Here is a 25,459-nt window from a genome sequence, read left to right as displayed (position 1 = left end):
GAATTAAATTAAATTTAGAGTGCTCTAAACTCCCTGGGTTGGCTGTAGACTCTGGTCAAAAGTGAAATCCCTGTGTTTTAGGGCCAGCACTGCCTGTCCTGGGCCAAGTCGCTTCCCCTCTCTGGGACTCAAATTTGTTAGCTGTAAGAAAGGGCGTTGGCCAGAGGCCCCCCCAGCGTGGTTCGCCCACACTACCACTGACCGTGTGGATTCCCTGCAATGCTAGAGAGGCTTTGAGATCATGTGGGTTTCTGGGGGAGCCTGTGAGACCCACATCAGCCCCCAGGCCCTGAGCCTTCCCTACCCTTTGTGACTGCCCCTCTCATCTGGAGTACCTTCTTCTTCGCCCCCACAGACAGCACTTGGTCTCCGTCCCCCACCCAGGAAGCCTTTGGGAAAATAGAGATGGTGAGGACTACTAGACACTGGTCGTTTCTCCTGAGCTTTCTGGGGCTTCCCGCTCTGGCCACCATCCTGCAGCCAATCAGCACACAGAGTTTGTCCTCCTTGGGCCTCCAGGACTGCTTGTCCCTCTGCCTTAATTCTTGGGCCTCCCCAACTCCTCTGACTTCAGTCATGCCCTCCCACACAGGAACACCTAAGGGCCTGACTGTCAGTGATGGGAGCTGAACAGGGAAGTGAAAGAGGAATAAAGACACTGAAAGGAGGGAGGAGGGGGAGCAAACCAGAAGGCCCAGCCACCTGCCCGCCCCCACCCTGATTCCTCCCTGTCCCTCACCCCCTTGCCCTGCCATCCGCTGGTGCTGACTCCACCAGGACAGCCCATGACTAAGCCCTCTGACACGGGCCACCCCAACATCCACACCCTGAGGTGAGGACCCTTCGAGCCCCGTGGGCTTCACCCTGGCCTGGGACACCTACTTGTGCTCGCCATCTCTGCCTCCCTTGGTCTTCTCTTTGCCTTTGCTGAGTAGGGAGAAGAAATGAGGAGACAAGGGGATGTGTGTGAGAGGGTGTGGACCAGAGACACTTGCAGACTCAGCCCCTGGCCTGGTGACCCCCATTCTCCCCTGTGGCTCCTTGTCCCAGAGTTCCCTCTCCCCCTCTGCCTCTCACTTTAGCACACCTAGGCCTGCAGGGCAGGGACCTGAGAGGTCTGAGGACAGAAGGACCAAGAACCTTGGTGAGGGGAGGGGCCTCAGGGTCTCAGCTGATTTCCTCCACCCCCAGGGTCCAGTGACTTCTGCATGTGGGTCACAGCTGCCTCAGGGAACTCAGTTAGAGGAGCCTGGCCAACCTCCAGGCCTGAGCCACCCTGCTCATCTCTTGGTCCCCTCCAATGGACAGGTTCTTGCATGAAGGGTGCCCCAAGGGCCTCTGAGAACGCGGGGTCAGGCAGGTTCTGGGTGCTCCTGGGCTCAGAACAGGGTGAGAATGATTCGCCTCTCCCTCTCTAAGGAGGCTTCCAGAAACCCTTCTGGAATGTTCTCCCAATGCTTCCCTGATGCCGCGGCAGTGAGGATGAAGAAAAGAAAGCAAGTGACAATCAGCAATGTCTTTCTCTCCTCACACTCCGTCCTGGCACAGACCTTGCCCAGGCAGACAAGACTTCACGTTCCAACAGCTCACACCCCAAAGGCCTAGACAGATGACAGCTGACATTCAGCTTTGGTCAGTGCTCCTGTCCAGGAGGCAAGTCGGTAAGTCTGTAACTCTTCCCAAAGGTCTCAAGGTGCTACAGTCGGCTGAGACCACTGAGCAGGGAACAGAGAAGGGGCAGCTGGCTGTCTCAGCAGCCCTGCCATGGGCCTGGCTGGGCCTGGGCTGCCCGGGCAGCAGCCACCTCTGGGGCCCACTGAGAGCTGTGTGGGGCTTGCTCCCATGGGGCAGAGGCTTCAAGAAGCTTTTGAAAATGGGAGCTGAATAGGAGATTTACTGGCCCCAGCCTCACATTAGTCCTAACAGGGCTGCTTTCCTCTGAATTATTGATCCAGGATTTGAAGGAAGTTTGTTTGGTTGGTTTGTATTTTTAAAGAATGCTGTGCCCCTGAAAAATTTGAAAATCTTTGCAGTAGAGGAGCCAGAATGGGAACTGTTTTACCTGGCAGAGGGCAAGGGTGGGGCAGGAGGGTGGAATTTGGGTAGCTGAAGGATAAAACAGGATGCTTTTTCTCTGTCCCCATGGGATTCGCTCTGAAATCACAGAGACATGTCAGGCTGGTGCAGCACGAGGCTTCTCAGCACACAGCTGGCCAGGGCACAATGTGTAGCCACAACCTGGCATGCAGCCCACACACCTGGCACAGCCCCCCACTCCCCCCGCCATGCACTCCAGGCCACTGGGCCAACAAAGGGGCTGCACTCTGAGCGCAGAGATGCAGAAAGCCAAAGGCCTCTGTGCAAAAAGAATACCCTCGTGATTTTATTGCAGTCACTACTATGACTACAACTAGCATTAGTAATAAGTGCAAGGCCCTGTGTGAGACTCTAACATGCCTTTGACATATTGAATCCATCCATCTCACAAGGCAGATATTGTTATTACCCTGCGAGGGAGCTGAGGCTCAGCTTGCCCGAGGACACTCGGCTGCAGCAGTGGGGGGAGGATTTGACCTCAAGGTGGTCCTCGCTGCTAGGGGACCTGTTTGTGCAGCCCCAGATAGGCCTGACTTTCCTCCTAGAGTCCACGTCATGCTTTAGTGTCCCAGCCTGGCCGGGTGCGTTCTGTTCCTCAGCCAGCCTTTTCTCTTTGGGGTCTCTCGGCCTTTCTCAGGCTCCCACCCCCATGGCTCTGTGTACGTCATTCAAAGCAGCCACAGGGCTGAGAATCAATATGGCAACTGCTGGGGAAATCTGGGGTTTGCTGGTACCCAAGTGCTTCATTGCACCAGGTGGGCCTCAGGTGGGCACTCAGCCCTGGGTGGAGGGTGGAGGGGACCCCAGCCTTGGGTGAAGAGGATGGGTTTTGAAGGAATCTCCTGAGCACTACTTCACCCCATATTCCCAACATGGCCCTGACCCTGGCTCCTCCCAGTTGTTTGGGGGCTACTGTACCGCTGGAGCTCAGTCTGGTGAAAGGATGAGGGGGGTTGGAATGAGGAGACATAGGAACTGGTAAAGGAGCACTGCCTGGGGGTGAGGCTGGGTGTGCACACCCCAGGGAACTGACCTGATGCCTATCTCTGCCAGAGCCCCCAGGCACGCACATGTGCCCCACTGCCCTCTGGCCCCAAGCTTAGGTACCTGGCTTCCATGGGTCTCCATTGGAGTGAGAGAATGACCCATAAGTAAAACAAAAAAGTGTCCCCCGTGGACCTCCCAAGATAGGGCGCAGCAGAGAGGAGCCTGGCAGGAACCCCTACATTCCCAGGGACACCAGGAAGAAGAGTTGAGCAGAAGGAGCGGGACCATGGAGGGCAGGAGGGCCTGGAAGGGGGAGCAAATGAGAAGGAGAGAGAGTCTAGAATACAGGGAATCCACAGGAAAGCCCCAAGTCTCTAGAGGGCAGTTGCAAGATAAAAGCTGGGGCTCCTTTCTTTGTCCTTTCTGCGATGTGGCTCCCAGAGCCATGACAGCTGTGTATGCAGCTCTCTGGCCTCACGCAGAGGGAGAAGGTGTGTGCATGTGAGTGTGTGCAAACACATGCATTTGTGTGTGTGCTGAATCGCTCTTCGGGGATCAAGGTGGATGGGTACTAACGTGCAAGGGCCCAGAGCCTCGATTTTGTGTGTCTGGGAGCAAAGTGCCTATGGGCTTGGCGATTCTTTCCTGCCATACTAAGACCTGGGAGAGGTGCGGAGAACCCTGTGAGCAAGGAAGACCCCCGCCATGGCGCAGGGCCACTATGAAGCTCCAGCTGTGGGCTGAGTGTGTTCAAAGAGCCCTTGGTGTAGAGTGGGGTGGCCAGAGCTGAGGAGAAGCTTCATTCACATCCTGGCCCACTCTTGTAGGACTTGGAGAGGAGCCGGCTCAGTGCTGGTTGAGCCATAGCTGCCCACATGGGCAGCCGTCTTGACTGTCCTGAGCTCCCAGAGAGTTGCTTCCCCAGGATCCAGACTGTCCCTGGGTCCCCCAGGATGTTGGAGTTGGAGGGGAGCCAGGATGCTCAACGCATTCCTGTTACTGACCCAGAGGGGTTGGCGACCTGCCTGGAGTCACTCAGGTAGTTAGCGGCAGTCGGGATGGGATGTAAGGGAACTTAGCTCTCCTGCGTCAGAGCCAGTGCCCCTTTTCTTGCCATTGGTCGCCCTTATGTGGCTTCCAGTCTTGTCCCCAGAAACCCTTCCTTAGAGCCCACCTGTAGTCTCAGACAGCCCGCTGCCAAGCTCTTTCCTACAAGGGACAGGGGACGGGGACCAGATGGTGCCTTTGTGTCAGCATCCCTGGCTCCCCACCAGGCCCTGGCTCCTCCTCTCACCATTTCCAGCCTGATTCCTGACCCTTTGATCATCCAGCTCCAAGAACCTGTCTGTCACCACCCCTTACGTGGACTGGTATTCAGCACCCCAGTTACAACCTGTCCCTCCATCATCCCTTTGGCTCCCCAACGATCCATTGTTCTGGGCCCCATTTTACAGATTAGAAGAGATGGAAGAGAGTCTGTGACTGACCAGAGGTCAAAGGCTAGTCACAGGCAGAGCTGGGACTCAGACTGGGACCCCCTGAGGCCAATGTGCACACTTTCCACCCCACCTATCCTGGAGTCTAAGGAGGGCCGCCTCCCGGCTGGCCCGGACAATGCCACCCCACCCACAGCTGCCTGAAGTCAGAGATCCAGCTGCATTTGCCACAGCATGGTTCCTTTGACCTTGTTCATATTACTCCTCAGCAGTCACCCAAGGTTTCTTAAGCTTGTGTCTGTCTGTGGTTGTGTTTTGGGGGAGTGGTTCAAGTGCACAGAAGGAAAACTTATTTGTCCAATAAAAGTACCAAATTCAATTCCATTAAATTAGAGTGTGTGTTTTTTCAAAACAGGGACTGAATAAATTCTACTTGGAGAAGAAAGGGTGGAAGGAGATTGGAGGGAGGTGATGGAAATGGGAGGGGGCATCTCCTTCTCTCTGAACCCACCCCATCCTTAGAAGCACCTCAACCCACTTGCGTTTTACACATTATCCCTGGTGACCTAGGAACCTGTAGACAATATTTCACTAGCCCAGATTCTGCCTGGCTGGGCTCTAAGAGTAATACAATTGTGTTTCCTTTTTTTCTGTAAAAATATGTTCAGAAAGCACAGGCCTGGACATGGCTTTCTGTCATCTGCATTGCAGGACATTTGCAGGTGTAGGTGTGACTTCTGGACACTGAGGGTGTCAGGGTGCGTTCTCAACAGAGGAGAGGCCGGGTCCCAGCCAGGACCTCTGGCTTCACTCTGGCAGGAAGGGGACACCTTGCCTGGGCTTTCACTGCTCCAGGGTGGAGGTCTGGCTGCCCAGGGCTGGTCTGGCCTCACTGGGTCTTGAACAGAGAGATCAGGGCTTCCCCCTGTCAACTTCTCCCACTCTGTGAGGAGGCAGGAGCCACCCTGCACCTCCCTGGGGACTTTCAGAGTATGGGCCTAGGGGTGGTGGTGCTGTAGACACACCTTCCCCCCTCTTATTTGTCTTTCCAGCAACCCAGCCCTGTTCTCTGAGCTGAGTCAGGCCTAACGGGGCCTTTGTGGGGGACCAGGCCTCTACCCTTGTCTTTGGAGGCAGTGGGCAGCCAGCGGTCCCAGCCTGTTACCTCCGGAAGCTCTTCTCGCCCGGTGGCCGGGAGCTGAGGCGGGAGCCAGGGAGCAGCCCATCTGTCTCCTGGCTGTCTTTCTCTTCCTCTTGAAGGGACTCATCTCCCAGGAAGTCCCCGTCATCCCAGGAGCCGACCATGCCATCTGTGGCCTGATACCGGACCTCCACGCACAGGCTGGTCTGGAGAGACAGAGACGTGTGGTGAGTGGCTAGGAGAGCGGTAGCAATCCTAATCCCACACCCACCGCTGCTCCGTGAGGTTGGCAAAGTGCTTTCCCACCCGTAATTCAGTGGAGGAAGGCAAGCTGGGTATTATCCTCCCCCCATCTCCTGCTTTGCAGATGAGAAAACAGAAGCTCAGAAAGGTGAATATTGCAGTCATGCCAACTTAACAGGCTCCCACTCTTGGCTCTATTCCTCCCCATTGCCCAAAGTCAGGGGCCCGCCGTGGAGGGTTGAGCTTGGACTGGGGGTGGACCCTTGAGTCCCCTGTGTGTATAATCAAGAGCATAACTCAGTGTCCCCAGGAGTAGGTCACGCTCTCATGCTCTCATCCTAAACACTGGGGCTGCCTCAGGGAGGAGGGGTGGGCTGCCTGAAATCGGTTGACCTCTCTGCACTCCTGAGGCTCCTTGAAGACATGGTTAGTTGAGCTGAATGTGCCCTCCAGGAGATGAGCCTGGGCCCTCCACACCCTCCACAGGGGTGGAGTCAGCATTTTTGCATGCTCATCTGAAACCCACCTGCCTACCCTGGAAAGAAGGGACCTGGAGGTTCCCTAGGATTTTCCCTGGGGAAAGTGGAGCCCCAAACCTGGGCTTAGGCTGTGCACTGAAGAATCCTGATTGGGCTTCTTGCTCCATGTCCTTGGGCCACTTACCTTCTTTCAGCTCTTGTTTCTTCCCAGTGCACAGGGAAATCTCCTTCTAGTCACTCCCTCAACCAGCACAGGTGCTGGGGGTAGGGGCTCCAGTCATACTTGTTCCTGAGACCCATGTGGGCGCACTTCACCCAGAGCGGTGGGCCTCCAAATGACCAAGGGAAGCCAAAGGGGCACACATTTTGTAAACCCTCACTGTGCTAGACGTCATGCTAACATGCTCTAATGTAAACTCATCTGATCTCCCCAACATTTCAGCCTACCCTACCTACCATCAGAGAGGTTAAATTAGTTGTTCAAAGTCACACAGCTCAGAAGTGCTGGAGCTGGATTTGAGCCCCGCCTGGCTGACTCCAAACCCTACGGCCTTCCCACTGAGCCAGCAAGGCCCTGTTGCTGTGACCGAGTATACGACATGGTGGGAAAATGGTGGCCTGGAATTGAAAGCCCGAGATTCCAGTGCCGGCTCTGCTGTTGATCAGCTGTCTGACCTTGACCAAACCCATTTTCCATCCAGGATGTCAGAGCAGCAGGTGGCTGAATTCCTAAGTGTGATTCTAGAAATACAGGGCATGGGCTGGCCGGCTGGCCTTCCCTGCCCAGTTCCCCGGTTCTCTCTCATCTCACTTCCCACATTCTATTCTCTTCCTCCAGGAGCCTCTGTTCTCTTCTAAGTCCTCCATTCCCACTGGTGTGTAGCTTGTTCTGTGTCCTCTCTCTCCTCACTGAGATGACCGAGACCCCTGCTCCCTGACTTCAAGGAGACCCCCTTGCCCTCACCTACCAGTGGAGAGAGTGACCTGACTGGGGCCAACCTGAGAAGCCCTAAATGCTCTCTTTGTTCTCAGCAAGAAAGTGTCTTGACACACAAAGGCACCGTGGGAGTTTCTGCCCCACCCTGACCCTGTGCAGAGAGGGTTCCATCCATTCCAGCTCCCTGTAGCTGCAGTGCTGCCTTCTGAGGCTGTTCTGCTGGCTATGACATAGGGCCATCCATGACATAGGACCCAGTGGAGGAACCATGGTACAGACCCGTTTTATACATGGGTAAACTGGGGCCAGGACATAACGGCTAACAATAGCATTTTATATATTAATTGAGCACTTACTATGTGCTTAACTGTTCTAAGTACTTCCTGTGTATTCTTTTAATCCTCTGAACAATCTTGTGAAGTAGACACTATAATTTTTCTCACTTTGCAGATGACATGTCACCTTCCCATGTCACAGTTAGAGAGTGGCCTAAGGTTCATGCTCAAGAGCTGTGTTTCTCACCGTGATGCCACGTGAGAGGACATAAATGAACATAAGGGGGTAGATGCATCAGAGCAGAGCCTGGGGTCTGGGCAATCAGATCACTCCCTTCCTTTGTTAGATATGTGTTAAGTACTGACAGATTGTGCATTGCTAGTGCGTGTGTGCTCATGGTGGAAATGCTAGGATGGGATGTACACAAATGGAATAGAAGTGAAGTCCCTGTCCTCACAGAACGGTTGGTCTTAGAAAGGAGTCAAGAGTGCAGTGAAGACCATGCCCTAGCGTGGCCTGCCTGGCCTTTGGATGACCAGGGAGACCCCATTAGTGATTCCTGAGCTGGGTCCATGTGGAAGAACCCCTCGGTGGAGAAGGAAGGGCACCCCAGTCGCCCTTCTCTTGCACTCTAGGAAGGGCTGCTGCTATGTCCACTTCGGGGCAGCAGACTGTGCCATACCCCAAGGGCTCTGACCTCAGCCACCAGGCGGAAGGGCTCTGGCAGAGTCTGACCTGAGTCACCTACTCCTCTCAGTCCATTAGGAGTGTCCCCAGACCACTCTATGTGAGTGGGGAGGGGTGAAGCAGACCCTCAGGTGCCCCCACAATGGGCAAGCCCAGGGACCCGCTGGGGCACACCCACCTTAATGATAGCATTGTTGTCATCGATCAGCGTGTCGGTCACCTCCACGTGGTTCTCCTCTACCACCTTCTGCAGCACCATGCGGAAAGTCCCAATGAGCCTGTGAATGGCAAGGGGACATGGTGGTTTCAGGTGAAGAGGCCGGAGTGAGGACCTGACATCCCAGGAGGCTGTGAGTGGCTGGGAAGGAGACAAGAGGGCTGGAGGGAGGGAGGGTTTGCTCCAGTGCCAGGCTGTGGTTGTGGAAGGTGGCGCCAGAGCCAGGCAGCATGTCCAGGAGGGCATGTGACCCCCAACAACTGTGTGGTGTATGTGTGGACCCGTTTTGCTGGGAGAGCTCGAGGGCAGTGACCCCCAGGGAGCTGATCACAGATTAGGAGGTGGGATAGAATGGTCCAGCCTTTTGTTCTTCAGGTATGTGGAATCGGGGTTCAGCTGAGCCCCTGCAGAGCAGCTTCCAGGTATACAGGGCAGAGGCTGTTGGGGAAGGACTGCAGGCTCCTGGACATGTGAACAGCTCCTCCACTTTTGACCTCCCTAACCGTGACCAATGTCTCCATGCCCCCAACACCACTGGCTCATGCATCCCCTGCTTAGTCTGTAGTGATGCCCACACCAGCATTCTGCAAGTTCTTCCAGGGTGAGGACCCACCGGCTGGTGGGACCCCATATCCCCAGGGGAGAGGCAGCACAGAGCTGTGAGAAGCACAGTCTTGGAGTCAGAGGGGCTGGGATTTGGAACCCAGCTCTGCCACCTACCAGCAAGTCACCCAGCCCCAGTTCTCTCTGAGGATGAGCTAACAACCCCTACTTGACAGACTGTTGTTTATAGGACTGAGAGAGATCCATGTGCCAAGTTCATATCCGAGCGCTGAGCACACAGCCCTGCAAATGCAGTGGGGCATTATCAAGGGGGTGCGTCTTGCCGGGTCAGGGGCTTGTTTTCCATCTCCAGCGTCTGTGTGATATTTCCAGCACACTGGCGAGCTCAGTACCTGCTGGCTGAATTAATGAGCGACCGTGGGTGCCCAAGCAATGCTGACTGAGTTGACTCGAACTCTATTCCACTCTGTGGCTTGAAGGCTTGGGGAGAACAGGGACTCAGGGAGATGTCCTCCCAGGGCGACTCCACAGTGGGTAGATTAACACATACACACCAAGCTGAGGAGGCTGTCCACAGTGTGTGAGAGTTGGAGGGGGCTTGGGGATCATCTGGTGCCGCCCTCCATTTACAGAGGAGGGCGGGGAGGCTGAGATAACGGGACGGGACACAACCGATTACTGGCAGATCCGGGTTAGGCGAGTTCTCGGGTGCTTTCCCACCTCACAGGCGTGGAGTCTGCGGTGAAAGGCTTCCCTCTGGAGCTGAGAGACTCACCTGCCTGCTTGCCCTCCCTCCCTGGGGGCAGAACTGTTTGTACCACTCCTCCCCTCTACAGCCTGGCTATGCCTCTAGGAACTTCTCAGACCAGGCCCCGCCTTAAAGCTTCTCCCCAGCTCAGGCCGTGCACAGAGAGAAGTGCCCTTCTGGGGGTCCGGGGACGTGCATCAACAGGCCCCGTTTTTGTCTTTATAAAGTGAGGGAGGAGGGCTCATGGCTTCTGTACTGTGTGCACCTTCTAACAGGAGATTGTGGCAGAAAAGCACCCCCTGGCCTTTTGGCAGCCTCACCTCTTCTGGTTCTAAATGAATGATTCAAACTTTAGCATGAACAGAATCATCTGGAGGGCCTGTTAAAACACAGATGACTGGGACCCACCCACACCTGGTTGTGCTGGGAAATGGTTAATGACTGGCTGGGGGAGGGGAAGGGAAGACCTGTAGCTTTTGTAACTGCATGGCGTACATACTCCCATACCCCCCCCCCACCACCACCCCAGGCCAGTTTCAGGTTTCCCATGTGAAGTCACAGAACACAGAGTTGAAAGAGACTTGCACCCAGCTCATCTGCTCTTGGGGGCTGATATGACCCAGCCCTCGATCACCAACAGCCCCACCCTCAGGGCATCTGATTCAGCAGGTGGGTGGGGCCAGAGAATGTGTTTCTGATGATGCTGATGATGTTGGCTGGGGATGGGCAGGGGGAACGCGCTGAGAATTCCTGTTCTACTGCTGCCATTTGCTGACTGGATCCTCAGGCTGTTCTAGTCCCACTAGGAGCCGTAAGGCACCTGATGAACTCAGGGCACTCAGTGACATCCTTCTCTAACAGCTGCTCCAGACTGTGAGGAAGGCTCAAGGACAAGCAGAGATGCTGCAATGTGACAAGACACCCCCAGGGGGCAGGATGGAGCTATTCCCCCACAAGTGCTCAGAGAAGTCTCTGGTGCCTTCCAGGCTTAACTAAGGTCAGCATCTCAGACCTTTAGACTAGGGAGGGGCCTGAGAGGAGAACTTGTCCTGCATTCTGTTAAGAAGTCCCTTAAACATCCTCCCTTGACACACACTCTCAAGCTCCTACCTGACACCCCCTCGGGGGCTCTCACAGCTAGTCCATTCTGCCACTGCTTTCATCACCCAGTAAGTCAAGGTCCGCCTCCTGGCAGACCCCACCCTCCCTGTGCCTCATGCCCTGGCCCAAGCCCTGTGCACACACAGCCTAGGTACCATCCCTAAAGAGAGGAAGTATGGACAGTGCAAAGATGCGCTCTGAAGTCAGACAGAGGTGGGATTCAAGGGGGTCCCACCATTTGGCAGCTGTGTGACTTTGGCCAGTTCCCCACTCTCTGAGCCTTGCTCTTTTCCCATCTCCCCAAAGGTGACAGTACTCGCTTCACTGCGTGGCGCGTGGGGAGAACACGCCAGTGAAGTTCCTCTAATGCTGCACGCTCCACGTCAGCCCTTCTCCCCTCCTTGTAGGCAGGGGGCGTGCCGTCTGGATGGCTTGTGCAGGGCTGGTCTCCTCTGCAGGGTGGGCTCTGGAGGCAGATGCACAGCCTCACAGAGCTGGGCCCAGAAGGTGGGGCTGGGAGCCAGCATGGCCGAAGGAAAAAGCTTGTCACCTCCCACAGGGGAGTTTTAACTCCAAACAGTTTTCCCCAACATCCCTCAAACAAAACTAAAAAACAGTATTCTTTGAAATGGACAGTAGATATTATCTCAGTCTTATGTAAAGTATGAAGAAAAGCATTTTTATAAACCTTCGCTCTTCCTATAGGTCTGTAACATACACCTAAGCAAAAATGATGCTTGCTGTAAAAACACAGCTTCAAAACAAGTGCCTTAATTCTTAATACTGCTTTCAAAAGAATGGGGCCTGTCAGTCCCCCTCTCTAGAAAGGAAGGAGGCCCTGGCTTTGGGGTGCATGGTGACTCCCCAGGTAACCCCTCTCATCCTGGTTGTCCTTTGTCCAGCCTGGCTGCAAACTCAGTGGGGTGTGCCTATGGCCTCTCCTCTGGGTGGGTCAGCATGGAGCATTGCCTGGGAGGGTGGGGCCCAGGGTAACTAAGGAAGGGTGGGCTTACATGCCCCTTGGACAGCTGGGTTCCTCCCTGGAGAGTGGAAGTGTGAGGCCCTTCGTTCTGGGGGAAGGAGCACTGGCTCTGGGGTCAGGAGGTCTGGGTTAAAGACCTCACTGTGTGACCCTGGGCAAGGGCCCTCTCTGGGCTTCAGTTTCTCCCAGGTTGTTAGGCTAGGGAGCTGGCATCCAACCTTCTGTCCTCCGACAACCTCCCTTATGGGGCCCACCCAGGTTACCCACCACAAAGAGGGCATCCCCTAAAGAGCTCACAGCTGCCCAGGAGGCCAGGCTAGCCTCCAGGGAAAATTCCCCGGTGCTTGGCCAACAATGAGGGGGCCTTAAGTGCACACCAACCCACAGACTGACCACAGTGGAGATGCAGCCAGGCACCAGGACCTGTCAATAATTTAGTGCTTTCCCCCGGGAGCTGGTGTCAGTTGCCCAAGGCAGCCAGGCCTCCACTGCTGCCCTGGTTCCTGAATTATTCAGGAGCCCCAGGAAACTGGTACCTGGGTCAGGCCATCCCCCCAGGGTCTTGGACAGGAAGAGGGGAAGCGCAAGACCCCCTGGACCCAACACCTTGTCCTTATCGGGAAGTTCAAGATTCCTGAAGGAGGACTTTATTCAAAATGGGGCCAAGCACACCAGGGCATCAGCTGGCCCCTGACCAGGACCATTTCTTCCTTCACACCACGTTTCTCCCTCCTCCCAGCAGGTCCTGGAACCGCTGGGTGAGGGGCCACTTTTCCAAGCCACCATTCACTTGTAGCACAAATCAGTTTCGTTTCTCACACCAGCCTCCTTTACTTCAGTTTTCCCAAATGCCCCAGTCATGTGACTGGGCTCTCACCCTGGGGTGCTCTGAACTCTTCAGAAAAGAAGGGCCCCCAAGTCCTCCCAGCCTGTAGACCCCTGCTTCCTGACCCCGCGGACACATTTATTTGTTCATCAACAGTCTTCAGGGTGCCTGGCACCATCCCAAGCAGTGGGTGCAGTTCTGCTGGTTGGTAAGCCCGGAGCAATTGGTTTTTGAACCCAAGACAGGGATTGACATTTATTATATTTATCTGCCATTATAGACTGTTCACCTCATTTGGAATTCTGCTTCTCTCCCAGAGAGGAGGTTGGGAACCTTTATTGAGCCTCTAGTACTGACAGCGCTCACATGGTAGGCGCACTTCATTCAGAAGGCAGGCTCCATGGGGTAGGCCCCTCGCTATCCCCAGCACCTAGTCCTGTGCCTGATGCACAGCAGGCACTCAGTAAACATTTGGGTCAATGAATGAATGAACAAATATCTATCTCATTTAATTCTCACAGCTTCCCTTAGAGGTAAGGACTTATCCTTTTTACATATGAGTACATTGAACTCAGAGAAATTTTGTAACCTGCCTGGCGTCACCCAGGAGATGGCTGAGCTGGCACCTGAGATCAGGTTTGCCTGACTCCTAAACCATTGTACTAACTGCCCCAGAGCTCTGGTCTTGCACAGGTGAGAGAAGTTGGCCCTCAAGGCTACCGATGGTCTGTTGGAGGATACTATCAGCCATTACATTAGCTTCTCTGAGGGGTGCCTGTTGTCCAGCATGATATAAGGAGGAGACTTAAAGAAGGGGACAGGAAGTGATGGTGGCACAAGGGACAGATGAGGGTGAGCAGGAGGGTGGGAAATTCTTGACCGACAATGGTTGGGAGGGCTGGGGGCCTCTGAGGACAACATGAGGGAGCAGGTAGGAGGGGGGCGGGGTCTTTTGAGATCAATCCAGGGCAGGCTATGGGTGCAAGTCCCCTTTAAAACCCAAAGAGAAGGCAGCTCCCAGCGCCTTCAGCGCCACCTCGCCTCACCCAGTCCACACTTACTTGTTACTGAAGACCTTGCTGTAGTTGAAGATCTGAATCTCAAGCATCTCATTGTTGTCAAGGCTGCTGGCCACTGGCCACCGGAAGGTCTGAGGAGAGAGGGACAGCTGTGGCCTTAGTTGCAAATGACAGGGAAGGGCGTGGGGAGTGGGAGGCATCCCTGGCGAACTGACCCCTCACATCAGCCCGGTGCTCCACAGTGGCAAAGTTCACACCTGGAATGTCATTGAATGCCCACCACCACCAGATAGCATGGGGGTGGCTGCCCACTCCTCTTTCAAAGGTGGCACTGGGAGGCACCTGGTGACCTACTGGAGATTGTATGCTAAGTGGAAGGAACTAATGCTGACCAGGATTTCCAACTCAGCCTGGTGCTCCTTCCGCTGCTTCACAGTGGCCTCCCAACTCCTCGGGTGTGCTACCAGTGGGGCGTGCACCAGGGGGGCACTCCAGGGCAACAGCAAGGGTTGTGGTTCATGACCCTGGGTTTTGCTGTGTCCCCCAACAGAATCATTCTAACTGATCAAGCTCTGCTCAGAGCGGGAAGTCCAGGCTTCCCCTCTCTGGTCAAACCAGCACTCACACTGACAATGAGAACTTTGGGGAACAGATGTTAGCCGTGTAGTGTTATTAGGGTCAGGCCCACAGAAAGGGTCAGCCTGTCTCCAACTCACTGTTTCTAGACTTACCCTCACCTCTTCCATCTTGGCTTCATTATTAAATCAATAATAATGATGACCAGGAATTTGAGTGGGATTGTTCCTGATGCCCCAGAAATGGCAGAAGGACCCCAGACAAGCCAAAGGTGCTAAGTACCCTGCCCTCTAAAGAGATCTGCCAAGAGGTAGAGCCAGGCACCTCCTTTAGCACTTCCTCAGAGACCTGCCACCCCCAACCCTCCCCCAGCCCTCCTTCTTCCTGGGATGTAAGCAAAGACCCAGGAAGGGAAAGGTAGAAAGAATCACATCCCAGGCACAGTGCTTGTGTGGCACTCTCCTGGAAAAATAGCTCAGAGAGGTTCAGGAACCACAGAAAGCATAGCCTGGCATACAAGTCCCAGGGGCATCTGCCTGCACAGTGGGCTCACTGGTTTGTCCCTTGAGTCTCTTGGGAGACCCATGGAGCACCTCGGGGCCAGGACGGCGGCCACTGGGGAGACTGTGTGCCACGGTAGGGTGCATCTAGTGTGTGGCTTATGCTCTGTGGGCCACGTGAGTTCTGTGAAGTGTTGTCAGGCTGGAGCTGGCCTGCTAACGCTGTACCCAAGGCTGTGTCCAGGGGAGGGGTCCTGAGCTCAGATGAAGTGGAGGTGCTATACCCCTGACCCCAGGCAGGAGTTGGGGTGGGGTGAAGCCAGATCTCCAAGGTTGGCAATCCGTATGGTGTAACAGGCCACTAAGGTCTTCCACAGAGCCCACCCAGACAGTGTCCTGTGAGACAGCCAGCATTTGCAGGCCTGTCACAATGACAGCTTCCAGGACTGGTTGGAGGCTCATCAGACAAGCTGCCGCACCACGCGGATGGACCACGTGCATGGCAGAGAATGAGAATCAGACCCCATCTCCCCACCCCCAGCTGGAGGGGAGCAGGTGTGGAGGGTCTGAGCCCACATCCCTGTCCCACTCTGTCTTGAGCCACAAGCCCAAGAGAAGACCAGATGTAAAGAGGATGACAGATTGGAGGAGTCAACCCCCCAAATCCCTTCTGACAGGGATTTTTAACAGAGCAGTAGAAGGCAGTGACTTTTAAATTTTGTTTCATTTTTATACCCCACCAAATACAGACTGTTAATAGGCTAGAGACAAATGATAATGATAGTAATAGTAATAATAGCTGCCATTCACAGAGAACTTTTTTATTACTCAGGGGTCTGAAGTAACAGGCTGTGAGAACTTGATCAGTAGTGGTTGAGCAAGCCCTGGGGAGGCTTCTGGGAGCCCAGCAGCAAGTCTGCCATTTCAAAGTCAAGCTTCCTTCTCCCAGACTGGGGGCTTGCAGGGCACGAGGCCAGTCTGAAGGTCACTCCCAATGTGGGTAGGGACAGTCTCAGAAAAATGGCCTTCAGGTCCCCTCTCTTCAGGACAGACCAAGCGCCAGGGAGGGCCCTGTTAGCCACCCCGGGTCCCTGGCCCCTGGGTCAGCTGGAGCAGGCAGGAGCGGGTGGAAGAAGCGGAGAAGGGAGGGGTGGGCTGGGGCGGGAGCAGGTTCTGAGCAGGGCCTTGGCCTCCAAAGGGTGAGGGGGGTCCCTGCGCCAAGGTCTCATTAAGCAGCTCCTGCTCCTGCTGTCTGGATGCCTCCAGCTCAGCCAAGTCTGCGATTTTCTTAATGAAGTTGCTTTTATTGGGCTTCGGGGAAATAACCAAGCTCAGGAAGGCCCAGCTCGTTAGTCCAGTGCTGAGAGGAGAGGGCTGGGGGAACTGCCAAGATTTCAGTTTTCTTGGGAGGAAGGGGCAGGGGTGTTTGAACCACCCGAGGGTCTGTGGGTGGGATTTTGGCTTGGAAAGGAGAAAAAAATTAGGAGGAAAAGCAGATGCCATTAGAAGAAGGGCGTTTTGAAAACTGACATTAACTTGGTGAACACAGGAAGAGCAGAAGTCATTTTGAGGGAAAGGGACCCTGAGTAGAAAGCTGCTTGTGATTTCTGTTTGCCTATCACCCCCAACTTGCCCAGCAATCAGGGGTTTAGTTCAGGGGTCACAGGGCCCACAGGAACACAGAGCTGCTCCCTGTGAACCATGTGCTGGGCCAGGGGAGTCCAGGAGGGCTGGGGAGGGGCCATCTCTGGAAGCCCAGACTGGAGATGAGATCCAGAGGAAGCAGACCTAGATATATGGCTTAGGGAGCCCTTTCAGGACGTTTTCCAGGAAGGAGCCTCAGGAGAAGAGCACATGAGCAAGTAAATGCTAGAGCTGGGCCGGGATCCGGGTTTTCACTGCGGACACCAGAGACTAAGGTCCTCCACAGGGGCTTTCATGGTGAGAGGAAGGCAAGTCCTGAGTGAGTCCCATCAGCTTCTTTTACCACCCACTCGCTCCCCCTTTAAGTCTGCTTCCCTGTCCTCACTTCACTGCCTCCCCATTTTCCATCCACACTGCACCCTCCCCTGGTTTCTCCATTTTCGTCCTCTTCTGTTTGCTCCTCTCTTATCTTCTCACCCCAGCCGTCTTAATCTTATATTAGTTTCTCTCTGTCTCTCCATCTCTGTCCCTCCCTCTGTTTTTCTGTCTGTCTCTCTGTTTGTCTGTCTCAGAGGAAAAAAGAGACAGACAAAGAGACAGAGGCAGAGAGATGTAGGCTTTGTGCCAGGCTAGCAGTTAGCAGAGGTTCTCAAGCCGGGTTGCCCATTGGAATCACTTCTGGAAGCTTTAAAATATCCCAAGGCCCAAGCTGCGTTTGAGACTGATGAACTGGAGTCTCTGCGAGGGGTCCAGGGGTCAGTATAGTAGGAGCTCCCAGGTGATTCCATGTGTGGCCAAGTTTGAGGACCTCTGCTCAAGGAAAGACCTTCCTGATGAGAGCAAGCATCAGCTCCCACCCCCACTCCCCCCACTCCATCCCACCGCACCCTCTCCCGCTAGGGTTTGGAACAGGCAGGGCTTTGCACCCTGTAACCAGCCTCCTAGCTCAGAGGAAGTGACTTAAGGAGAGGATTTGGGGCCCAGGGTGCTCTTTGTGACTTCCATTTGTCTTCCTTAGAAGCAGAGGCATGGGCTTTGGTCTGGTTTGAATTTTCCTTGGCTGTTTCCTCTATTTCCCCTCTCCTTTGTCTGAGGGCATCTCAGGAGCCCTGGGAGTATGGAGCTGTGACCCAGTTCACCAGCCCTAGGCATGGCCTTGTCCTGGCTGGTTCTGGCCAGGGCAGCCGAGTTCTGCATCCTATCAGCCCCAGAGATCTAGGACTCCACGGAAAGGTTTCCCTGATGCAGGTTGGAGAATGAGCTGGATTATTCTGGGCTCATGGACTGGGTCTGGAACTGACCTAAATCGGCAATGTCGACAATATTCTTAAAGAGGCAGTCTTCTAGATTTGGTGGTGGTGGTGGTGTCTTAGGGTGTGTTGCAAAGCTTTGGGGTACAGGAGAAAGAGACTGTCGGGAATTTAAAGATCTAAGGCTCAACTTGGGTTCATTCTTTTGTTCATTCTTGTGCTAGGGAATATTCCCTGAGCCCTTTGTTGGGTGCCAAGCCAATTATGAACCAGACAGGTACATTCCTGGCTCCATGGAGCTCACAGCCCATGACTTCCAGGCAAAAGCAAAGTGGACAGACGATATCAGGTCCCTTGACCCTCCAGCCCCCAACCTATTACCTCTCCCTCCTCTGGGCTCAGAAGGCCCATTGTCCATCTTTGTTCTGGGTCCATCTCCCCACTAGACTGAGCCCCTTGAGGGCAGGAATGAGCCTTGTCCGCTTTGCAAGTGGCCATTGGCTCTGGAATCAGATGCACTTGGGTTCAAATCTTGATGTGGCCACGTATCACCGGGGGTGATACCAACTCAGGGAGCTGCACTGAGTTATAACCCCAGGTAAAGCTCTTAGCCCGTCCTGCCACATGCTGTGCACTCAGCAAATAGCAGCTGCTTTTCTTACTATTACTACAAGTACTCTTGTCATTCTGGCCTCTCCTGTGGGGTCTGGGCCACATAGGGCCTGACTTAGAGCCGAACCAAACTGGCTTGAGGTGGGTCTGGGTGGCCATTCCTGTTTCCCCAGGGCTGGGGCCTCTGTTGGCTGCTGGGTGGGCACAAAGCACCCCCCTCCCCTTTCTCCAGAGTTGTAAGTTAAATGCAGGATCTCAGGTTCCAGCCTCCGGGAAAGGAGACACCAGCCACATCCAGGCTGTTTCCACCCATTGTTGTCCAGAGCATTGTTTTCCTTCCATGGCCACGTCTTCCCGCTCAGGTTCCTTGCTCAGCCCAGCTGGCCGCAGCCCTTGGCGTCCTTGTCTGAGTAGACGGGGGAGAGACATTTGTTGCATTTTTCAGCTATGCAACAGTTCTATAAGGCAGGCAGAGCAGGGTGTATACCCGTGCTTTACAGAAGGGGAAGCTAAGGCCCAGAAAGGTTGAGTGGCCGACCCAAGGTCATGGAGTTTATTAGTACCTCAGTGAGGACTACAACCCAGGTCTCATGACTCCCAGGCCAGTGTGCTTTGTACCTCCCTGAGCTGGTTCCTCAAGGCCCTGGGCACAGTAAGGATGAGAAAAGGGGTTTTCCCGGAAGCCAACAGGCCTTCAGAGGTTTTTCGAGGAGCAGCTGAAGTTCCTTTCCCAAGCTTGTTCTGGGGTCACTGACAGCAGATTCCTTCAGGGCCAGCCAGGGAAGTTTAGGATTTGTCTACTCCAGGCTGGGAGACAGGTGTAACCTGGGTGCAGTTCCAGGCTCTTTTTGAGAGTCCTGGGACCTCCCTGAGCTGGGGGGCTGGGGCAGCTCCCCTGCTTTGTGGGATGCGCACTGCTGTCCACTGGTGGCCAGGCTGTGTGCCACTTCTCAGAGGGAGAAATGGAGGTGGGGTGTGGAGAGACCCCACCCAGCAGAGCCTTGCAGTGGGGAGCAGGCCCAAGAGTCAGTTTCCACTACTATGCCCAGAGGGGGCTTAGAATGGAATCGGAGAGTGAACTTAGAACCCTGGCTTTCCTGTTGACAGTTCTGTCACCTGGGGAAGGATGCGTGTTCTCTGAGCCTGAGCTTCATCCCCTGCAGGTGGAGAGAACTTGCTCAGAAAGCAGTACAGTGTTGCTGTTTCTGGAAATGGCTGTCACAACCCTCCCAGGGGGCCATTGCAGGTGGTAGGGGGCTAATGATCAGAGGGCCTGGGTCCCCCAAGTCATTTAGCGTCCTTGCCCTCATTCCACTAAGTGCCAGTGGGTTCGCCCCTGTGACAACCAGAAACTTCCCTGTCTGCTCACCACTTCTCCCATCTCAGAGCCCCTCTCTGATACTTCACATGCTTTGCTCATGAACCCTGGCTTCCACCCTTTCCCTGGGCTCTCTGCCCTGAGGCAGAGGCTCCCCCATGCCCAAGTTTTTGCACAAATCTTCATGTGCTGTTGAGCCGGTTTCTCTCCTTGGGTGCTCAGACCATGGTCCCGTGCTTGGGGGTAGCAAGGACTGGCTCTCCATCTGCCCCAGACTGGTAGCATTGGGAAGGACACCGTGATTAACTTTGAATGTCATGTACACCTGTGGCTCAGGTGTCCCAGGGTGCAGTTAATGGAAAGGAGTGGCAGTGCTCTTGGAAAGGGCATCAGGTGGCTCACTGGCTGGAGGCCTGGGTAGACATGTCCCCTGGGGGACTTGGTGAGAGGGAGGGAGTGGATGCTTTGCCTGACAGACTACATCTTCACCCACCCAGCTCCTCTCTCTCAGGATCCTGATTGAGGAAATAAGGAGACAGAGAGAATGGACCAGTTGTATAGAGGGGCATGCCTGAGGCCAAGATGGCTGGTTTAGTACCCAACAAAGGTTCTATAATCCCTCCTTTTGTTCATCATTTTATAAAGAGACTTCATACCCATCATTGGCCCCATTAGACAGATGCCGTACTGAGGCTTAGAAACAAGGTAGAACATAACTCTCCTTGGGGAAGGCACAGCCTGGGGCTGTGAAGGTCAATGGTTGCTCCAGAGCCTAGGTGAGAAGGTCAAGGCCTTGCTCCCCTGTTCCTCTAGCGCTGGGCCTATGGACACGAATGTGGGATGGGCTCAGGGTAAAGAGGAGACAGAGGTTCTGGGCAGCCCCTCAGGATGGTTTCTGCTCAGCTAAATGCCAGCCTCAAAGGGAACAGTCTTCCATGAGGCCCTTTCCAGTCCGAACACAGCCGGACATAAGAGATCAAGCTTAGGAAAGAAGGGGTAAGCTATTTGGGGGTCACTGCTTTGTGCCAAGGTAGTGACTTAAGACTGTTTATTCTCACCCCAAAGTCAAACCTGGAGAAATTGCAGAAGCAAGATGAAAGCATGGATTCCAGGAAGTAACAAACAAACAAATAGGTAAACAAACCTGAGAAATACAGGGACACTGAAGGCTGTTTGTGGGGAGGATGGAGCTGCCCACCTTGGGCTGGAGTGAGTAGAGGCGGCCATGGGAATAGAGGCCAGGAGATCTTTGTACCTTCTGCTCTTTGCTCTCCCTGGCATCCCCTTGGGGCGCAATCCTTGCTTGCTTCTTAACTGACAAAATTGTGGCAACAGCCTTGCTGGGATAAGAACTGATGAAACTAGGTGCTGATAGACTAGCTGCTCATACCTTCTCTCAGTGACCCCCACAGGTAGTGTGTTTAGAATCTATAACGGACTGCCTTTTGTCAACCATATTTCTCCTTAAAGGCTCAGAGATGAGACCCCCAACTCTTTCTCTGGTGACTGGGGCCCTTCGGGGGCTCATGCCCACCCATCAACCCCTAGAAATGGACACAGCCAGACTTTGTAGCTTCCCCAAGACTTGTTGCATGACAGAGCAGTGATACTGGAGGCAACAGGGCAAAGTAAAGAGACTTGGAGAGGATCTCTCCTATAAAATAAAATCAACACACTGAACAGTATATAACAACTGGAGCAGGATCATTAGAACAAATCGACCATAAAAAAAATTAGCAATGAGACAGGACAAGGAATCATAAAGAAAGAACCAATCAGTACATTTGAAAGATCAATTTGAAGAACTCCCTCAGAAGAGAGCAGGAAAAGATACACCAAAAAATATAAAAGCTAAGAAATGGGAGCTAGAAATAGAAGTCCTGACATCTCATAATGGGAGCTGGTAGAGTAGAGAATGATATAAAAACTGAATGGAAGAAATAGTTGAAAAAACTAATGGAGACAGACTTTTCTATAATAAAGGATAAAAGGCCTTCAATTTGAAAGGGCTCACAAAATAGCGCAAAACAGGAAAGGTAAGGAAACATACAATTAGAAGCATTATAATGAAATTTAGGAATATCAAAGATAAAGGAATTACACATTTTTTCCCAGAGAGAAAGAAAATGTCATCCATTAAGTTACAAGAATCAGATGACTACCAGCCTTCTCAACAGCAACACAGAATATTTTTCAAGTTGTGAAAGAATTTTGAACCCAGAGTTTTATATCTAGTAAATTGGAAGAAATAAGAAAAAATATCCTCAGATTTACAAAGCTTTAAGTCTATTACAAAAGACCCAAAATTAAAAAGAAGGAAAACAATTCCAAGAGATGCTTCAAGAGATATGAGAAATAAAGGTGATCAAATATCTTGGTAAAGACTATTGTTGTCTTCAAAAGGAAAAAAAAAAAAAAAACTAGCACAAATAAAAGAAAAAAAGAAAAGAGAACACACATTCATAAGAACCAAAAATAAAATTCTAATCCAGGCAATATCAACTTGAGGATATGGGCTGGAGTGGAGAAATCAAAGAGGCACAAGAGAGTATTAAAGTACTTGTCATGTTAGGGGAAACTATAATTATTGATTTAAGCTATCAATAGAGATGCATAATCATGAGTAAGGATAATGACCTTGAAAACAAAAATAGAATGTATAACTTTTCAACTAACAGAATAAAACACAATCTATTCAATGGAAGGCTGCAAAGTAGAAAAAAGCAAGCAAATAAAAGTACTGTAAATAAATGTATAAAATAAGATGGTGGTAAAAAATAAGCCTTATCACAATAACAATTACAATAGATGTAAATAGGTGAAACTAATCAATTAAAACCCAAAGACTCTCATATTGGGTATGAGAATAAGATCCAATAACACTTGCCCCAAGAAGACATACTTGAGTTTTAAAACACAGAAATATTAAAAATAAGAAGGTGAAAAAATATACCAAGAAAATAAAAGGGTTGAAAAAGATATACCAGGCAAATGAACTGAAATAAGCTGAGATAGCAATCCTAATATCTGACAAAATAGAAATTAATGCAAAAAGCATCATAAGAGACAAAGAAGGATATTAAGTACCTGTAAAAGGGAAAATAGACAAGAAGGTACAGCCATCATGAGCATATAGGCAACTAGTAACACAGTTTCAAAATACCTCAAGTAACAACTGACAGAACGGAAGGGAGAAATATATAAATCAACAGTTATAATAGGAGAGTCAATTACATTCATTTTTGAAACTGACAGATCAAGCAGAGAAAAACAAGCCGAAAATTGAATAATATAATGGATAAGCTTGAGCTTATATTGCACTATATATAAAACCTTACACTGAACATATTCTTTTTAAGCAGAGGAAGCGTTTATGACCACAAATTGGTCATAAGCAAAGTCTCAATAAATTCTGTAGGATTCATTGCATATGACTAAGTTCTTTGAGAGTAATGCAATAAAGGTAGACATGAATAAAATAAGAAGCTAAAACGTTATACATATTTGGAAGCTAAATAACATCATGTAACTCTTGGGTGAAAAAGAAAATCATAAAGGAATGTAAGAAATATTTAAAACTGAATAATAATGAGAACACTACATATAAAATTTTATAGAATACAGTTAAAACTGTGTATAGTGCAAAATATACAGCTTTAAATACATTTATTAAGAAACAAGAAAAATTAAAAGTAAGAGGCTTAGCAGTCAAGAAGTTGGAAGAAGAGTCACAGAGCAAAAGGAAATAAACCAACAGGAGGGAAATAATTAAGAAAAGAGCAGAACTCAGTGAAGTGGAGAACAAAACAACAAGAAAGATTAATGAAGCCAAAGCTGGTTTCTCTTTGAAGATTAATGAAGTAAATGGTTTTCAGCAAGACTGACCAAGAAAAACAGAAGGAAGATACAAATAAATTAAACATGGAATAAAAAGGGGGAAATAGAACAGGCACAAAAATGTTTTTTTAAACATTATGATCCAGTATGTGCTAATAAATTTAAAAACCTACATGAAATGTAAAACTGCCTAGAAAAATATAAAACTCCAAAATTGGTGCAAGATGACATAAAGAAATTGAAAAGGGAGCCAAGGAGCTTCCTTACCAAAACTGTCCAGACTTAGATGATTTTACATTCGATTCTTCAACCTGTTAAGGAGTAAATTCCTGTATTATGTGTTGTTCTAGAAAATTTTATGTATTATGGAATTCTTAAAATTTTATGAATATAGCTGCAAAAGTCCTAAATAAAAATATTTGTCAGTTGAGTCTACCTTGTATTAAAAATAATACATTATGAAATATACTAAAGTAGGAAATTGTGATTGTCTCAATTGATGCAGAAAAAGCTTTTGATAAAGTTCAACAACGTTTGAACTTTTTATAATAAAGTTTTTATAGTAAATAGTCTTAGTAAACTAGAAAGACAAGGTTAACTAGTAAGATCGTATTACAACAATTATATTTGATCACAGAATTTTAGATTCATTTATTTCCTTTAATATAAAGAACAGAGAAAGGATATCCACTATCACCATGACTGTTTAACACAGAACAGGAGATCATGGCCAATTCTCTATGGAAAGATAAAGAAGCAAAGAGGTAGAATTGGAAAGGAAAAGATAAAATACTTCTTTTTGTAGGTAATATTATTATATACCTAAACAAAGAAAACCAGAATCAATAGATAAACTATCAAAATTAATAAGAGTTCAGCAAGTTTGCCAGATAAAAGAAGGACTTAAAAGGAAAGGAAAGCACTTTTCTATGCCAGCAATAATCAACTGAGAAGTGTAATAAAAGTAAGATACCATTCATGATGACAACAAAATAACCAAGAATGCAAGAGACTTCTATGTAAAAAAACTTAAAAATCCTAGCAAAGGATGGTACGTAATTTGAATAGATGATTTAATATTATAGGAAAATTGACATCTTTCATAAGTTAATTGTTAAATTCAATGAAATTTAATCAAAATATCAATTTTTGGAAGGACTTGATAAACTTACTTTAAAATTTATCTGGAAGAATAAAGATCTGCAAATAGGTCAACTTTAAAAAAGAAGGGTAAAGAGAGGGAATTTGCCTCACCAAATATTAAGACATACAAAAAAGCCATATTAACTAACTCAGTGTGGTGAAGTTCAGGAACAAATAGACTAAAGGGATAGAATAGAAGGCTCAGACATAGACCTTAATATGCAATAAATGGAGAGAAGAGAGTTGCTTGGCAAGCTGAGCTCCGAAAAGTGACTCCTTGCATGGACAGCAATAAAACTGGACCCCATCTCAAACCACAAACAAGGTAAAAGATACAACCATAAAAACCAGAAAGTGTAGGAAAACATCTGTAACCTAGAAGAGTGTAAAGAATTCTTCAGCAGAACTTGAAAAGACTGGGGTTAAGGCTGTCTAGTCAACGAGGGGCACCAGGGACAAAGTGGATAGACTGATGGGAGAATGGGAGAAAATATTTTCAATATCTAAAACCAACAAAGGGTTGATATCTAGAACATACAAAGAGCTCTTGCAATTCAATAAAAAAAAAAAAAACATAGCTAGACTGATAGGACAAAGGGGCAGAGACTATGGATGGGCAATTTACAAACGGGAGACTTGAAATGTATCATTAAAACAACAGTGAGGCATCATGATTAGACTGGTGAAAATCAGAAAGCTGGGCAACATCAGGTGTCGGTGAGGATGTGGGAGACAGGAGTCGAGATGCACTGGGGGTGGAAGTATAGTCCACACCCGGCAGTGCTGGGTCACATGTGTGTGTATATTCCCTGTGAGCCAGCAGTTCCAGGGCGTGGTGT

The 25,459-nt window shown here is 50.8% G+C and overlaps 1 protein-coding gene across 2 annotated transcripts in view; it reads right to left on the bottom strand.

Moving 5' to 3' along the window:
* The window catches only part of OTOF (otoferlin), a 90,364-nt gene that overhangs the window by 44,806 nt on the left and 20,099 nt on the right, over window positions 1-25,459 (bottom strand). The window contains exons 3-6 of one of the 2 annotated variants that reach the window (XM_090281058.1): window positions 13,783-13,871; window positions 8,462-8,561; window positions 5,686-5,867; window positions 883-927 (exon numbers count right to left, since the gene is read on the bottom strand). In XM_090281058.1, coding sequence (XP_090137184.1) covers window positions 883-927; window positions 5,686-5,867; window positions 8,462-8,561; window positions 13,783-13,871 — 416 coding nt within the window. The remainder of the gene's footprint in view (window positions 1-882; window positions 928-5,685; window positions 5,868-8,461; window positions 8,562-13,782; window positions 13,872-25,459) is intronic. The other variant, XM_090281057.1, reaches the window with a different exon arrangement.

The sequence above is a fragment of the Furipterus horrens genome, unplaced genomic scaffold, assembly GCF_987537825.1.
Source record: "Furipterus horrens unplaced genomic scaffold, mFurHor1.1.pri manual_scaffold_6, whole genome shotgun sequence".
NCBI classification, from domain to species: domain Eukaryota; kingdom Metazoa; phylum Chordata; class Mammalia; order Chiroptera; family Furipteridae; genus Furipterus; species Furipterus horrens.
The sequence above is the reverse complement of the archived record's forward strand: the minus strand, read 5'-3'. Positions and strand labels throughout refer to the sequence as shown.